Source organism: Diaporthe amygdali, assembly GCF_026229845.1.
Source record: "Diaporthe amygdali strain CAA958 chromosome Unknown NODE_4_length_2575358_cov_65_588622, whole genome shotgun sequence".
Classification (NCBI taxonomy): domain Eukaryota; kingdom Fungi; phylum Ascomycota; class Sordariomycetes; order Diaporthales; family Diaporthaceae; genus Diaporthe; species Diaporthe amygdali.
In genome coordinates this window covers 282,122-295,101 of record NW_026517024.1, presented here as the reverse complement: position 1 = coordinate 295,101, position 12,980 = coordinate 282,122, and the positions used below count along the sequence as shown (strand labels likewise).

At 54.9% G+C, this 12,980-nt stretch overlaps 5 protein-coding genes across 5 annotated transcripts; all 5 read right to left on the bottom strand.

The window, feature by feature from the left end:
- Positions 1–2,741, bottom strand: J7T55_008270 (prolyl oligopeptidase; the record flags this gene model as incomplete). The annotated part of the gene is made up of 5 exons (XM_053138570.1): positions 1–198; positions 469–585; positions 687–2,253; positions 2,313–2,518; positions 2,640–2,741. 5 exons carry the CDS (start codon positions 2,739–2,741, stop codon positions 1–3), a joined length of 2,190 nt encoding a protein of 729 aa, XP_052997547.1.
- A 1,243-nt stretch (positions 2,742–3,984) lies between these two features.
- Positions 3,985–5,443, bottom strand: J7T55_008269 (uncharacterized protein; the record flags this gene model as incomplete). Its single annotated transcript, XM_053138569.1, has 3 exons — positions 3,985–4,428; positions 4,500–4,720; positions 5,065–5,443. 3 exons carry the CDS (start codon positions 5,441–5,443, stop codon positions 3,985–3,987), a joined length of 1,044 nt encoding a protein of 347 aa, XP_052997546.1.
- A 1,127-nt stretch (positions 5,444–6,570) lies between these two features.
- On the bottom strand, positions 6,571–7,795 carry J7T55_008268 (uncharacterized protein; the record flags this gene model as incomplete). Its single annotated transcript, XM_053138568.1, has 4 exons — positions 6,571–7,243; positions 7,393–7,463; positions 7,530–7,620; positions 7,692–7,795. The coding sequence occupies 4 exons, from the start codon at positions 7,793–7,795 to the stop codon at positions 6,571–6,573; spliced, it is 939 nt and encodes a 312-aa protein (XP_052997545.1).
- An 806-nt stretch (positions 7,796–8,601) lies between these two features.
- Positions 8,602–9,233, bottom strand: J7T55_008267 (uncharacterized protein; the record flags this gene model as incomplete). Its single annotated transcript, XM_053138567.1, has 2 exons — positions 8,602–8,856; positions 8,925–9,233. The coding sequence occupies 2 exons, from the start codon at positions 9,231–9,233 to the stop codon at positions 8,602–8,604; spliced, it is 564 nt and encodes a 187-aa protein (XP_052997544.1).
- Positions 9,234–10,626: 1,393 nt separating this feature from the next.
- On the bottom strand, positions 10,627–11,768 carry J7T55_008266 (phenazine biosynthesis; the record flags this gene model as incomplete). The annotated part of the gene is made up of 2 exons (XM_053138566.1): positions 10,627–10,940; positions 11,096–11,768. 2 exons carry the CDS (start codon positions 11,766–11,768, stop codon positions 10,627–10,629), a joined length of 987 nt encoding a protein of 328 aa, XP_052997543.1.
- Positions 11,769–12,980: the final 1,212 nt, after the last annotated feature.

The following is a 12,980-nucleotide window of genomic DNA, read 5'->3' as shown; positions in this document are numbered from 1 at the left end:
TCAAAAGTCTTCCCACATGGAGGTCCGAAGCGCACGAGGATCTGGCTCCTTGGAGTCTAGGTCAAGAGGTTTCAGGTTGCTGACGTTTGGCGTTGTTGGGTCTGGAAGGGTTTCAATCGAGGGAAGCATGTTAGCAGGAATTGCAGGAGCTGAGAACATGGTGTCATGTGGCTTGCTATAGGCCTTCTGTATTGCTCTCTGTTCCAGGTGGCATGTGACAGTGTTTGCAATTTGACTCTATGATGACCACTGCAGCGGCTACCGTGACACCAAGGCTTGAACATGAACCACTTTAATCTCACCGTGACAACCTCGTATCATTTGCTACCGTCACTGACTCCAGAGTACTTATTGAGCCAACCAATGACCTCCTTATGCCAAACCAGTGAATTCTCTGGTTTCAACACCCACTACCAAAGCGTCAGTCGGGACGGTTCAAGTGAGCTCTGAAGCAGCGGAGTGACTTACATGGTTCTCATCTGGAAAGACGAGAAGCTTACTGGGCACGTTCCGAGACTGCAGCACATTAAACGCCGCCAATCCCTCGGTTATTGGCAATCTGTAGTCGAGCTCGCTGTGGATGATCTATAGAAACGGTGCGTCGCGCCCGGTCAGTACGCCGTCTCCTCCTATATACACTAGTCCTACAGTATGTCACTAAGCCCGGGGGGGGGGGGGCTACTTACCAACTGCGGCGTCGCCCACTGGTCCACGTACTTCGCAGGATCCCACTTCTCGTACCCCTCCCTGTTCTTCCACAGCTCGCCCCCAAAGTCGTGTATGGGGAAGAAGAGCTCCTCGCTCGCGTACTGGTTGAGGGTGCTGAAGACGCCGTCGTGGCACGCGAGCGCCTTGAACTTGCGGCCCAGCGGCTGGCCCTGGATCCAGTTGATCATGTAGCCACCGTAGCTCGCCCCAGCGGCCACAGCGTTATCAACATCAACATAGCCACTCAGCTTGTCGGCCACGTAGTCGAAGCAGCGGACCAGGTCCTGGTACGGCCGGCCGCCCCACTCGTTGCGGATGCCGTTCTCGAGCGCCATGCCGTAGCCCGTCGACCCCGTCGGGTTCGGCATGACGCACACGTAGCCCTGCTCCGCGAACACGGCCGGGTTCCACCGCGTCGACCAGCTGTCGGCCCACATCCCCTGCGGGCCGCCATGGATGAGGAGCGCCAGCGGGTACTTCTTCGCCGGGTCGAAGTCGGACGGCTTGACCACCCACGCGTGCACGTCGTAGTCGCCCGCGCCCGGGAACCAGATCTCGTCGACCTGCGCCCGCGACAAGCCGAACGCCCGGCCCTGCTTGGTGTTTGACGAGACGAGGCTGGTGCTCTTGGACGAGGGGTCTATCACGGTGTACAGCGAGTTGTCCGTGAGGCTGGAGCCGCTGGCGAACACCTTGCCGCCGGGGTACGCCCTGACGTCGCCGATGCTGCCCTCGACGTCCGAGATGACCTCGGGCAGCCCCTTCGCCAGCAGCGGGCTGGCAGCCAACCGGAACAGCTTCGACCGGCCCAGGTCCTCTGCCACGACGTAGAGTTCCTTGTCGTCGGAACTCCACAGGATGCTGTCGGGCCTCCGGTCCCAGCCGCCCTCCCCGTCGGCCGTCTCGTAGAACTCCTGCACATTGGACAGGTCCTTGACGTCCGGCACGAGCAGCAGCCGCGTCTTGTCGCTCTCGTACTGGATGTCGCGCATGCGTGTGAAGGCGACTGACTTGCCATCGTGGCTGAACGCGGGCGCGCCGCTGTAACCGCGCAGCTTGCCTGTCTTGATGAGCTGCGGAGCCGGAGGCTTGGACTGCGTGAAGCTGGACAGGGGTACATAGTACAGGTCGCTCTTGGTGTGCGTGGCTGGGTTAAGGTCCGGGTCGCGCGCCACAAACACTATCCCCGAGGAGCTGATGTCGAAGTCGGCCGTGCCACCGAAGGGTGGCACGGGACTCTGGAGCCGCGTGCCGGCGAGGACGTTGGTCAGGCCGGGGGACTCGAGGGCGAAGGCGCCCGAGGTCTTCTTGAGCGAGCCGTAGAATATGGCATTGCGATTCTCGCTCACCCAGGAGTCCCAGTGCCGGACAAAGAGGCTGGTATATACCTTGGCGCTGGAGTGTGGTTTCTTCTCATTCTCCGGGTTGTGGATTGCTCCGGAGGGGTCTACCAATGCGGAGCATGCCACTGCGAAGGTGTCATCGCTCTGCTTGCTCACCTTCAGGTTTGAAATGCTCCCGCTAAACTTGCTGATCTCTTTTGGTCTGAGAGGTGGGGATTAGTATACGTCAAGAGAGGGTAAGATTAAGTAAGAGAAACTCACGATGCGCCTGGACTATTCACGTCGGCGAGCACGAGACTCGACGTGCCCTTCTCGCCGCTCTTGATCAGGACGAACTCAGTCTCCCCTACCCACGTAGGTTCGCTGTAGCTCGAGTCGGTGTACAGAGTCGTGGCGTGGCCAGACTTGAGGTCAAGGACCTGGATTGAATTGGTCTTCTTATGCTCTTGGAACGAGTACGTAGACACCTGGGTCTGGTTAGCTGTGATGTACTCTCGTCCCTTGATGGGCTCTTATCCCGTCTCGTTGCGCCTCATGTCTCTTAAGAGGACGGCAGGACAGGTCAAGAGAGAGGATGGAGCAGCTCACAGTATACAGGACCAGCTTGCCAGAGCTATTGGGGCTGCCCGCGGATCTACGGGGGGCCGAGAGCAGCACCTCCGGGGTCAACTTGGCGCGGATGGTCATCATGAAGACGGTCTGGGAGCTTCCACACGATTGGGGGGAAAGCTGAGGAGGAGGACAATGGTGACAGAGGTAGAAACGAAGAAGAAGCCCCCCACAGCCTTATACTCTTATCCTGCTCTTCTCTACTCTACTACCGTCGCCTTCTGCCTCAATAGGTAGGTAAGGGACCTGCACGTCCTTGTCTCAGTCAAGACACCTTAACGTGCCTGTCCGGCCCATCAACCCCGCAATAAGGCGGGTCCAGGTTGCTCAAAAGAGGAGGAGGAGCTCCTTGTACCCCTCACGATTATGACATTGACGGGCACCCTGATGACACGCTGAGCTGCTTCTCTCGCCCAAGTGTCTGCCGGCAGCTTTCTCTTGCGGGAGAGGGGGCCTGAAAACTGGCTCGCCAATGCACCCTCTCCGTCCCCCTCGTGTCTCGCTTAGGCTTTCCGAAGGATAAAGTGTTGCATACTGTACGGTGCCCCATGTGCACAAACGCACACACACATGCTTGAGGATGCATGCACTGTCGATCTAGGCGTGCCCCGCAGCTGCACACCTCTTTTCGGTCAGGGTGAAGCTCTTTTTCGCGTGGGGGGAGCCGTGCTGTATTATGCTTGGCATTCCCTACTTGCTTCATGCTGCTGCATGTGACAGCCCTATGTCAGAAGAACACATCCGTCCATCCGTGACTCTCGGCCGACGCTGCACGTACACACGGAAGTACAGTCCAGCTCATACCTTGGTCTCCCTGACACCCTATCCGTCCGAAACGCCTCGCTTCAAGTTTAAGCACATATTTAAACAAGAATACAACCCAGACCATGCTCTCCTCTGTCTCGTCCTCTTCTTTCCATGCTCTGATTCAAAAAGCTCAGACGATGGACTCTTCTTCCTCGTCCTGATCTTGCTTAAAATCAAAAGGCTCAAAAGATGTACTCCTTGTCGTCTCCCTTTCCTCCTCTAATCCATGAAACTCAGATGATGTGCTCCTGGTCCTCTCTCTGTCCTCTTCTGATTCATAGGATTCAGACGAGGAACCCCTCGTCCTCTCTCTTTCCTCTTCTAATTCATAGGATTCAGACGATGAACCCCTCGTCCTCTCTCTTTCCTCTTCTAATTCATAGGATTCAGACGATGAACTCCTCGTCCTCTCTCTTTCCACCTCTGATTCATAGGACTCAGACGATGAGCTGCTCGTCCTCTTCCTCTTTCTGTTCCGAGTCTCGGCCGGAGGGACGTATTCATCATCAGAATCGCCCTACTTTCTGGATGCGCCAAAGTTGGTCCTGACCTTCTTGACATTGATGTCGCTCTCGCTATCAGCGGCATCAACGCTCAGGCTAACAGCCTTCTTCTTATCTTTCTTCGACCCGCCACCGCCGCCCGCCTTGCCCGTGGACGCCGTGGCGCTTGTCGGCGTGGGGTGGTTGCTACCACTCCCGCCGGCGAACGTCGTGCTCACCGGCGTCGGGGCGTGACTAGAGCCCGGCGTGTTTGCGGTAGAGTCGGCTGCGTTCGCGTTGTAGGAGATGGACGACCTCGAAAAGACCCTGTGCTGCTCCATGGTGCCCCCTTTGCGCCGCTGGGCCGCGGCCGCGTTGGTCCCCTTGGTATAATTGTCGAAACCGGTCATGATGTTCCCAGCCTGCGTTGATTCGAGATACTCTGTTTCATTGTTATAGATCTTTTCTTCGATGTTGGCCTGCAGCGGGAGTTATTGTTAGAAGATGGCACGACCAGCAGCCTCGGTCGAGAAGTAGCAGAAACACTCACCAGTTTCCTCTCAAGATCGCGCCTCTTGGCCAAGAGCGTCTTAAGCTGTGTGCGCGACTGCTCGTAGAACGGCAACCCGCCAGGCGCATCGGCGCCCGCGGCGGTCTGGTTATTCTCCGTCATGGTAATGACTGTGATGACGGTGATGGTGGTTGTCTTGGGCTCACTGCTCGAAAATCGCACAATTTGGCGTCCTCTGGCCAGTGCACCCTTCTTTGCGCCTGGTTTTCGCTCGACGGGGTATCAGTGTTCGTCGAAGCGGAACTGGAGCTTTCGACTTTCAGATCAGTAGGCTCCGTCGTTGTCTCGGTAGTGATATTTGTTCCGCTCTCAGGACCACCTAGGATCGAAGTAGGATCGTCCAGTGGCCCGGGGGAGGTGTATCCTGGTTGGGGCGGTAGCGAGGCGTCGCGGCGTGCTGTCGCATCCACGAGACTCTCTCCTGATCGACTTAGTCCCGCCGCACGTAGTAACGAACTCGACACGTCTCGAAGACCTGTAGCGGAAGGTAACTACCCTTGAGGCTTTGCAGACTCCCCTTGCGCGTCTTGGTCGGCCCAGTGACCTGATCGGTCAACAGAGAGGGACAACAGTGAATATCGGTATCGGAGCGCGTTGCGCAGGTGCTGCTGCGCGACTGAATATCCTTGAGAGGTGGAGAATCCGGCGTTGAGGCGGGTGTTTTCTTGTGTAGAAGACTGGACTGTTGTCTCCTGCTCTGAGTCGGACTGCGTATCGTCGTCGCTGTTTTGAACGTTCTCGTCGTTGGCGTCGCCTTCGTCGGCGTCGTTTTCTTCAACGTCAAAGGGAGGATCGAAGTCTTCTCTGGCAGATCGAAGAGCTGCAAGATGGGCTGCACGACGAGCTTCGCGATGATCTGTCTCGGATAAGTTTCGACTGTTGGCTGACTTGTAGCTGAGCTTGATTCTCTTTTTCGCCGGCATCGTCAGGCTGGGGAACGGGTTGATTTGGAGCTCTAGAGTACAGTAGTGGGGCTCGCCCACTGCGGCCGCAAGGCTAAACCAATCACCTTCCGAGATTGCACTTACAAATGGACATGTATCTTGGTGATGAGTAGAGCGATGTTATCAATGACTGAAGTTGTTACAAAATCAACGAGCACCGGACAAGGCCGGAGCGGCATTTTGTCTCGCGTTTGAATTGGAATAGATTGCGCTTCCCTCGCGTTGATGTTGTTGTATTTCGAGTGGAAGAAGGCACAACAGAATCATATCCATCCGCCTAGCGCACGGTACCCTGGGGCATGTTTCTAGGCAAGGGCTACCGGGACAGTCATTTAACCAGGGAACGGTCGATTTTTCGATTCTCTGTGCGAAAAACACATCATTCACGCGCGAAGCAAGAGGATTTGCCAGACGCATCCGCAAAGGGTGGTCTATATGACGCCCTTGTAGTTGAGGCTATGGAAGGAGCAAGGGAAACCCAATGCTATGGTGGTAAAAGAAATCACCCGCTTTTGAAGGTGCGAGGATACAACATATGCCAGCTGCTAGCTGGACTTATAAAGTACCTGTGCCTGCGCATGTATATGAGTTGCTTCAACAGAGGTTAGCCTCAGACATTGCTCGGTCCACTCTTCGAGGATCGCCTCAGCTTAATCAGCCGCTCCCGGAGCAGCCTCTCTTTTAATTCAGTGGCCCTCTGCTGCGTGGTCTTCTGCTGGGGCTGAGAACTCGGGAAACATAACAGCTGGTCAGTAGGTGTCTCTCGCGTACAAACTTGAAAGAACCGTGTCGCCCCTCCCATCCTTCCAGTCAAGGAGACTAGCGTACCTTCGATGAGGCGTCTGTCGCTGTCGTCGTCTTGGGCTCGTTGTTGTCATCTTTGGCAGGCGATTTGGGTTTGGGTCTTCTGTTTTCGTCTTCGGAAACATCAGCCGAGTTGTCTCGCGAACGGTCTTTAGATGAGATAGAGGATGTTTTATGTTTTCGTGGGCTTCTCTTGCTTCCTCCTCTTCCTCCACGGCTCGAGCTCCTGCTCCGGCTTCTGCTTCTGTATCTCGACAAGCGTCGGGAGTCACGCGGGGAATCGAACGGAGACCTGCTACGACTTAGCTCGCGTCTTCCCCGACCGCGGACTCGACGAGCACCACCAGGAGAACCACTCCGGCTCCGGCTGTCTCTGTGACGTCTCCTGCGTGGTGGGCTTCGTGAAGGTGACAAGGACCGTCTGTCCGAGCCGGACGATGACAGTGACCTGCCGCGCCTCCGCCTGGCAGGTGATCGACTCCGAGACGAGGAGTAACGCCGACGCTTGGGCGCAGGCGAGTTCCTATCTGAGGAAGGTGACCGCCTGCGAGGGCGGTAATTGTTCTCTCGTGGCAGTGGAGACCTCGATCTTTTGCGTATGTCATGTTCAGGGGACGAAGAGTTACGTCTTCTCGATCTTCGACTGCCGTGTGCACTTGATGAGCGGGAGCGAGAACGGGGCGGCGGGGAGTCCTTCGAGGGCGATCGTCGTCGTGTAGGGCGTCGATCGCCAGGCACGTATGAGTCGCGACCTCGGGTGGGTCCGCGGTAATTATCGCGACCTCCTCGCCTGGACGGTGGCGGAGATCTTGAAGAACTGCGTCCTCGCCCAAAACCACGTCCACCGCCACGGTATGTGTCTCGGTCGCCCCGCCCACCACGGTAGCTGTCGACGCGACCCCCTCCTCGGCCACGGCGAGATTCGAGCTCCTCACGTCTTTTGCGGGCTTCTTCAGCAGCCTTGTCGGCCTCGATCTGATCAATCTATGTTAGTGTTCAAGCCTTAATTGGTCTCGTTGGAGAAGCGTGCCTTCTCTTGTATAAGCTCCAGTTTCTTGGCCTCTAGCAGCTCCTTGGGCACGCCTTGAGGACTGGTCTGGGCACTGAGGCAAAGATTCCATAACTCTTTGCAGAAAGGCGCCGTGTCTTTGTCGAGAAAGCCGGTCAGCTGAATCTGGAGAGACTTGATGTCGGGCTAAGGAGGACGGGGCGTTAGCAATTGGGTGAAACCAGAGGCGGGGGCCGGGGAGAGGCAACTCACGTATCGAGACCCCTCAATGAGATTAAAGCAAAGCTCAATAACCACGTCGTCTTCACTGCCCAAGATCTCCGAGATCTTGCCCGCAATCCATCTATACACGGCGACGCGTCAGTCGCGTCGGACACGCTATGGGGCGGCGGTGGCGGCAGGAACTTGACCTACTTCTTCATGACCTGCAGGTTGACCTTGGTCATGTCAACTTTCTGGCTGAACTCTGGAGGGAATTTGGTGCTCTTGAGGAGCTTCGCATCCACTCCTGTCGCCATGATGGGCAAACTGCTGGATATGCCGCGTCGACTGCGATGTGTTCGGGGGAACAAAAGCGCAGCTGTGACGTCGGGGTGCAATTTTACTGTAAAAAGGGCGGCGGTAGATGGGTGGGGTCGCGAAGCTCGAGTGCCAGCGGTCAGTTTCAGTGGAGCTTCAGGCTCGGGCCAGGCTCGGCTCCCCTGCACAATGATGACATTTTTTTGGGGACGTATATTTACATATATATATATTCATCTCCTGAACTTATTAGTTGGGTCAAAACTGAATCGCAATACCCATTTGCAAGGGAAGACCGAGCGGTAAACAGCAGGCTGTGAAAAGGGTTGCAGCTAGTCGGAGCATTGGGGGCTTGCTGCACGTGTTTTGTTCTTACCTGAAGATGCCATTGCTTCCTGTCAGGTAGTACAGCCAAGGAAATGCGCAAAAACGCCTGAAATTGGCTGCAGGCGATGAGGACTTACTGCGAAGAATGGGTGATTCGCTACACAATATAGTAGTATGGTTGCATCAACCGTCTATTGTACAGACCTATTCGGCCTCCCAAGAAACAAGCATAAGTATGTTTTTTTTTGTACACAATCCCACCAAGTCGTCACCTTGACGTCTTCATTACCGCCGTTGGTCGTTCCCAAACCAGATCATTTATAGTATACCCCGTCCTGTTCCAAAGTCCAAACTGCACCGTAACTAGCAGTCAATATTGGACAGAATTTTCCATGCCACAAACGCCTCGCGCCAAACAATCCCTTTAATGCCTTTCCATGCGCCGCGGACGAAAGTTTGTTTGTAGACAGATTCCCGCTCACTTGCTCTCCGTGTTGCCCGTCGCGTCCGGCTTGGGGAAAGTGTAACGCGACGTCGGTCGGGGTCTCTCCAGTGTCTGCGGCGCGTCACCTCCTTGTTTGCCCTGCTTCTCGACAGCGGCCTTTTGCTTCGCGATCATCGCGTCGATCTTCTCTCGCGCCCTGATCAGACTCGTGTTGTCCTGCTGCTTAATCTTATTGCGAATTTCGTAAAGCGCCATGAGCGTGCTCGCGCGGTCGACGTCGTCCTCGGGCTATTGCACGAAGTTGCACGTCAGCATACTGTCTGTTTGTCATCGGTCGACTAGCAAGATAGACCTACGTCAGAGCCTCCCCGCGGCGTCCCGGGCATGGACCCCTGGGCTGAGTTGGATCGCGTCATGGGGGGTGTCAGGATGCGGCGTCCAAACTTGTCGAGACGGCTGTTGGACACCGAGGGAGAGGATCGCGATGCGCCGGCAGTGGGTGCGAGAGGCTTGAGGCCGTCATGCTGGTTCTGAGCCTGGGCCTGTGTCTGTTGTTGCTGGTTGAGGGCCTTGTTCGCGTTCACGAGGGCGGCTGCTGCTTTCTTGTCGGCGGCGCTGAGGTCCGAGATATCAGCTAGCATCTGGGCCAGCTGAATGGACTCCATGATGCCAGCATGCGATGGCGTTTGGGTTCGAGGAAGGACGTGACAGAAGTGGTGGGTTCCGCAGTTGGGCCAGCGGACAGGTGCTATCAAGTGCTATGGTAAAGGAAGATTGGATGATGCGGTGGGTGGTGAGACGACGGCGAGGGCTGGTGAATGGGGTCCGACGGAACTTCGGGTTCCAGCTGGATTGTTTGAGTCGGAGTTGGGTATCCAGACAACCATGTACGTAATGAGCTAGGCCCGGGTGGAATGTGTCTTGTAAGTAGGGTCCAGCTGCTGTGCAGCGGCTAGGTCAGGGCGGCGGGTACGGGGGCTCGATCGAATGCCAGGTGTCACAATCCTTTGTGAGAGATTCGCAACCATCGGGGGATCTTTGGCAACGGAGAAATGTGCGGAATGAATGCAGAGTAGTCTGGGAGTCTGAGAGGCGCTGGGGGCGGGAGAGCTATCAGCCCAATGTTGTCCCGGGGATTTGTGCAGCCTTTTTTGGCCTGAGTTTTTCTAGAACGTCGGCTCCGATCTTGCCTGTGTGGGGAAGCTGGGCTAGCGGGCGGCGGGGAAGAAGCGGAGGTCCACAGTCGACCCCCCCTGGCCCTCCTTCCAATGACTGATTTCCCCAGACTTTTCCCACTCATCCACGGCTCGTGCCAACCCTGGCATCTGCACTGCCGAGTGCTCAATTTAAAGCCATTTCAATGAAATCTCTCTTGTTTGACATGCCAGGGCAATTTTCATTGAGTGGTCCCATCAATGAATCAAGCCCGAAGTCAAACACAGATCCCGGGCAGCACAAGCCAAACATCTCTCCTCTCTCCAATGCCTGCTCTCACATAGCACCATCCAGGTCTCATCATAACCTTGCAAAGAGACATACGTCACTCTGTCGAAGAAACAAGACCTCCCAATTAATTTGTCCTCCGAGATGCAGGATCCTACACTCTGTGGCTATGGGCAGTCTCGTTGTCTGATGATTTACCAACCTAATGTCATGTCATTCGGCTCAGGCAGCTCAGACCCGGGGTTCTGGGAGCCTCGTCTCTTGCATGCGTTGCTGCAACCCATCCAAGGTTTTATGCTACAGTCCTGAATCATCCGTTCCATCAGGCATCTAAGGTATCCTTGTTCTCCATGCGTCTTATTCAGGCACTGTCAAAGCAGCGCTGCAATTCGAAAACAGTGATCATAAGGTCAAAACGCTCTGGATAACCATGCTCTGTATGAATATGTATAATCGGATGTATGTCTACAAACCCTAGCTCCCACTTGGGCCAACGGACACGCGGAGAAGATCAGATCCATCCATCGGCTGACGTCCACAGCTTATCTCATCTCGAGGTATTGCAAACCCTAACAAAAGATTCAGACCAACAAGCGAGTGTCACCAGTGAGAACTTCAAAGAAATATCTCGCCCTTCATGACCACCTTTGCCGTACCACCAAGCCTCACCTCTTGTATCGCCCTCGTTCCTTCCTGGCCAACTTTGGAGACAATGTGCGTCTCGATATCGCTCTTCCTGCCGAGCTCGACTCCCTGGATGATGTGGTACCTGCTCTCATCGGCATCTCCTTTCAGACTCAGATAGCTCGTCAATGCCGATGCTGCAGAGCCAGTCGCCGGATCCTCAAAGTCAAGTTCCACCATCCTCGAGCGAATCGTCTCATTCCTCACCCCATTCTCATCGGTAGCAACAGCCTGCGAGACGTAGTCTAGTCCAGGCTCTCATTAGTGAAGTCCTCGGATTTCTTATTACAACAACGTTTCTCATGGCCGTGGGATGAGTCCTTTTTATGGCTGGCCATCTTGCCTGCCTACCCTTCAAGGTCCATCCAATAATCACATAGGAGAGCGGAAGGTCACTCACAATATCTCGCCGTGAATCCGTGACCCCATGATCCTGCATCCAAGAGGCTCACGTAGTCACCGAGGTCCAGACGCTTGCGAACGTCGACCTTGGCGAGGTGCTCGAGGCTGGGAAGCTCGACAAGCAGGAAGGTCATCCCCTTCACAATGCTGAAGATGGGTGCGTCGAGCTCGGCAGTTCGGATAGCGTCATCTTCGTGGAGCGCCGGCTTGATCTGGGCTGTGACGTCCTTGTCGCCCAGCTCATAGAGCGAACGCAGCGTGCGCGAGTGCAGGTGGACGTCGTGTGGGATGCTCGCCGTCACCCCGCCGTCCGCTGACTTGCTGATGCGGATGGGCCCGCACGGCGGGATGATGGTGTCGATGAAGTCCCAACCTAGGTGTTGGAGGAGCAGATACGTCGACCCTATGGTCGGGTGGCCCGCGAAAGGGAGCTCGCTCTCGATGGTGAAGATGCTGACCTCGCGGACGCTCGATGAGCGGTCCGGGTGCTGTAGGGTCTCGCCGGGCCGGAGGTAGAGGAAGATGGTCTCGGAGAGGTTGAACTCCTTAGCGATGAGCTGTTGCTTCTCCTTTCCCAAAGCGGCTCGCTCCTTGTCCTCGACAATGATCACAGCTAAAGGGTTGCCGAGGAAGGACGTGTCCGTGAAGACATCAACCGTGATGAACTGCATGATGACTTGAGGGCGAAGCGGGGTTTGATGCGAGGGTGAAGAGTTGAGAGGCTCAGCAGTAAGTTCTTGACAAGCCTCGACCAAAGCCCTCTTTTATATGTCCTGGACACAACACCCCATAAATCATGGCCGTCAGAGCTTTTGCGCTGCGGTTAGTGAGTCACTGTGAAGCTGGCCGGAATCTCGTTCTGAGTGTACGAGTGTATCGTAAGGCGCTAACCTGAATGGGTGGGGGCATTCCTTGTCTATCCCTCAAACCTTCGACGAATCCCGACTTGTGTCACTGTGTGACTGGCTAAACTACACATAGTCTTGGTTGTAAGTGCCGGCTTGCCATGTCAGTGGCTATCTAATAGGAAGAGCAGCCATCCATGATGGTTGTGGTTTTGGGTATGATATCATCGGCAACACCGTCCAACGGAAAAGCAAGACATCATGCCAAGACTGGTCATACGATTGGTTCTACAGGGCTCAATCGCATTCCTTGAACCAGAATCGTACTCTCGAATATCAGTATACAATCTTGTGGTACGAGGACAGGCTCCTTCATGTGGTACCAGCATAGTGCTCAAAGAGGGAAAAACCCACCATCAATTATGTAGTCTTCCTCTGCAGAACTGCTTTGCCACGGAGAACACAAAGTCAAACTGAATTGGAAATGTTCTCTGCCCCAGTTCACTCCATTTAACACTGACCAAATACATCTCAAAATCCTCATCTCTAGATGTATCATATCATCAAACGTTGTTTTAGGCACAAATCGAATACTCTTGTGTGTAGTCAAAGGCTCGGCTTAACGGTGCGAGCTTTGATCCCGAGAAAATTGGAGTTTAAGTTGTGGTCGATATCTCAGTCCTCTTTACCCAGTGCTCTCAGTAAACGTATAGGTACAGTATCTCTACTTGCTATGCTTCTTAATAAGTTGGCTTCATATTGTAAATAACAGCAATGTCCACAAAGTAAAGCTTACAGCCCACACAGATGATCGATAACCAATCATCGCGACATTAAAAATGAGATGAGGCGTTATCTTGTCCTCCTTTTCCCCTCTGCTCATATCTTCCAAGCACAAAGGTCTCAGAAGAAGGTGTGTAGAACTCTTCAGTCTACTTGATCATACTTTCCAACGTCGTTCACTGGCTGGAAACTCTCTCCATTACATCGCAACCGGGCTTGGTCCCCACACTTTGGCGAAAATGATACACAGCTAAT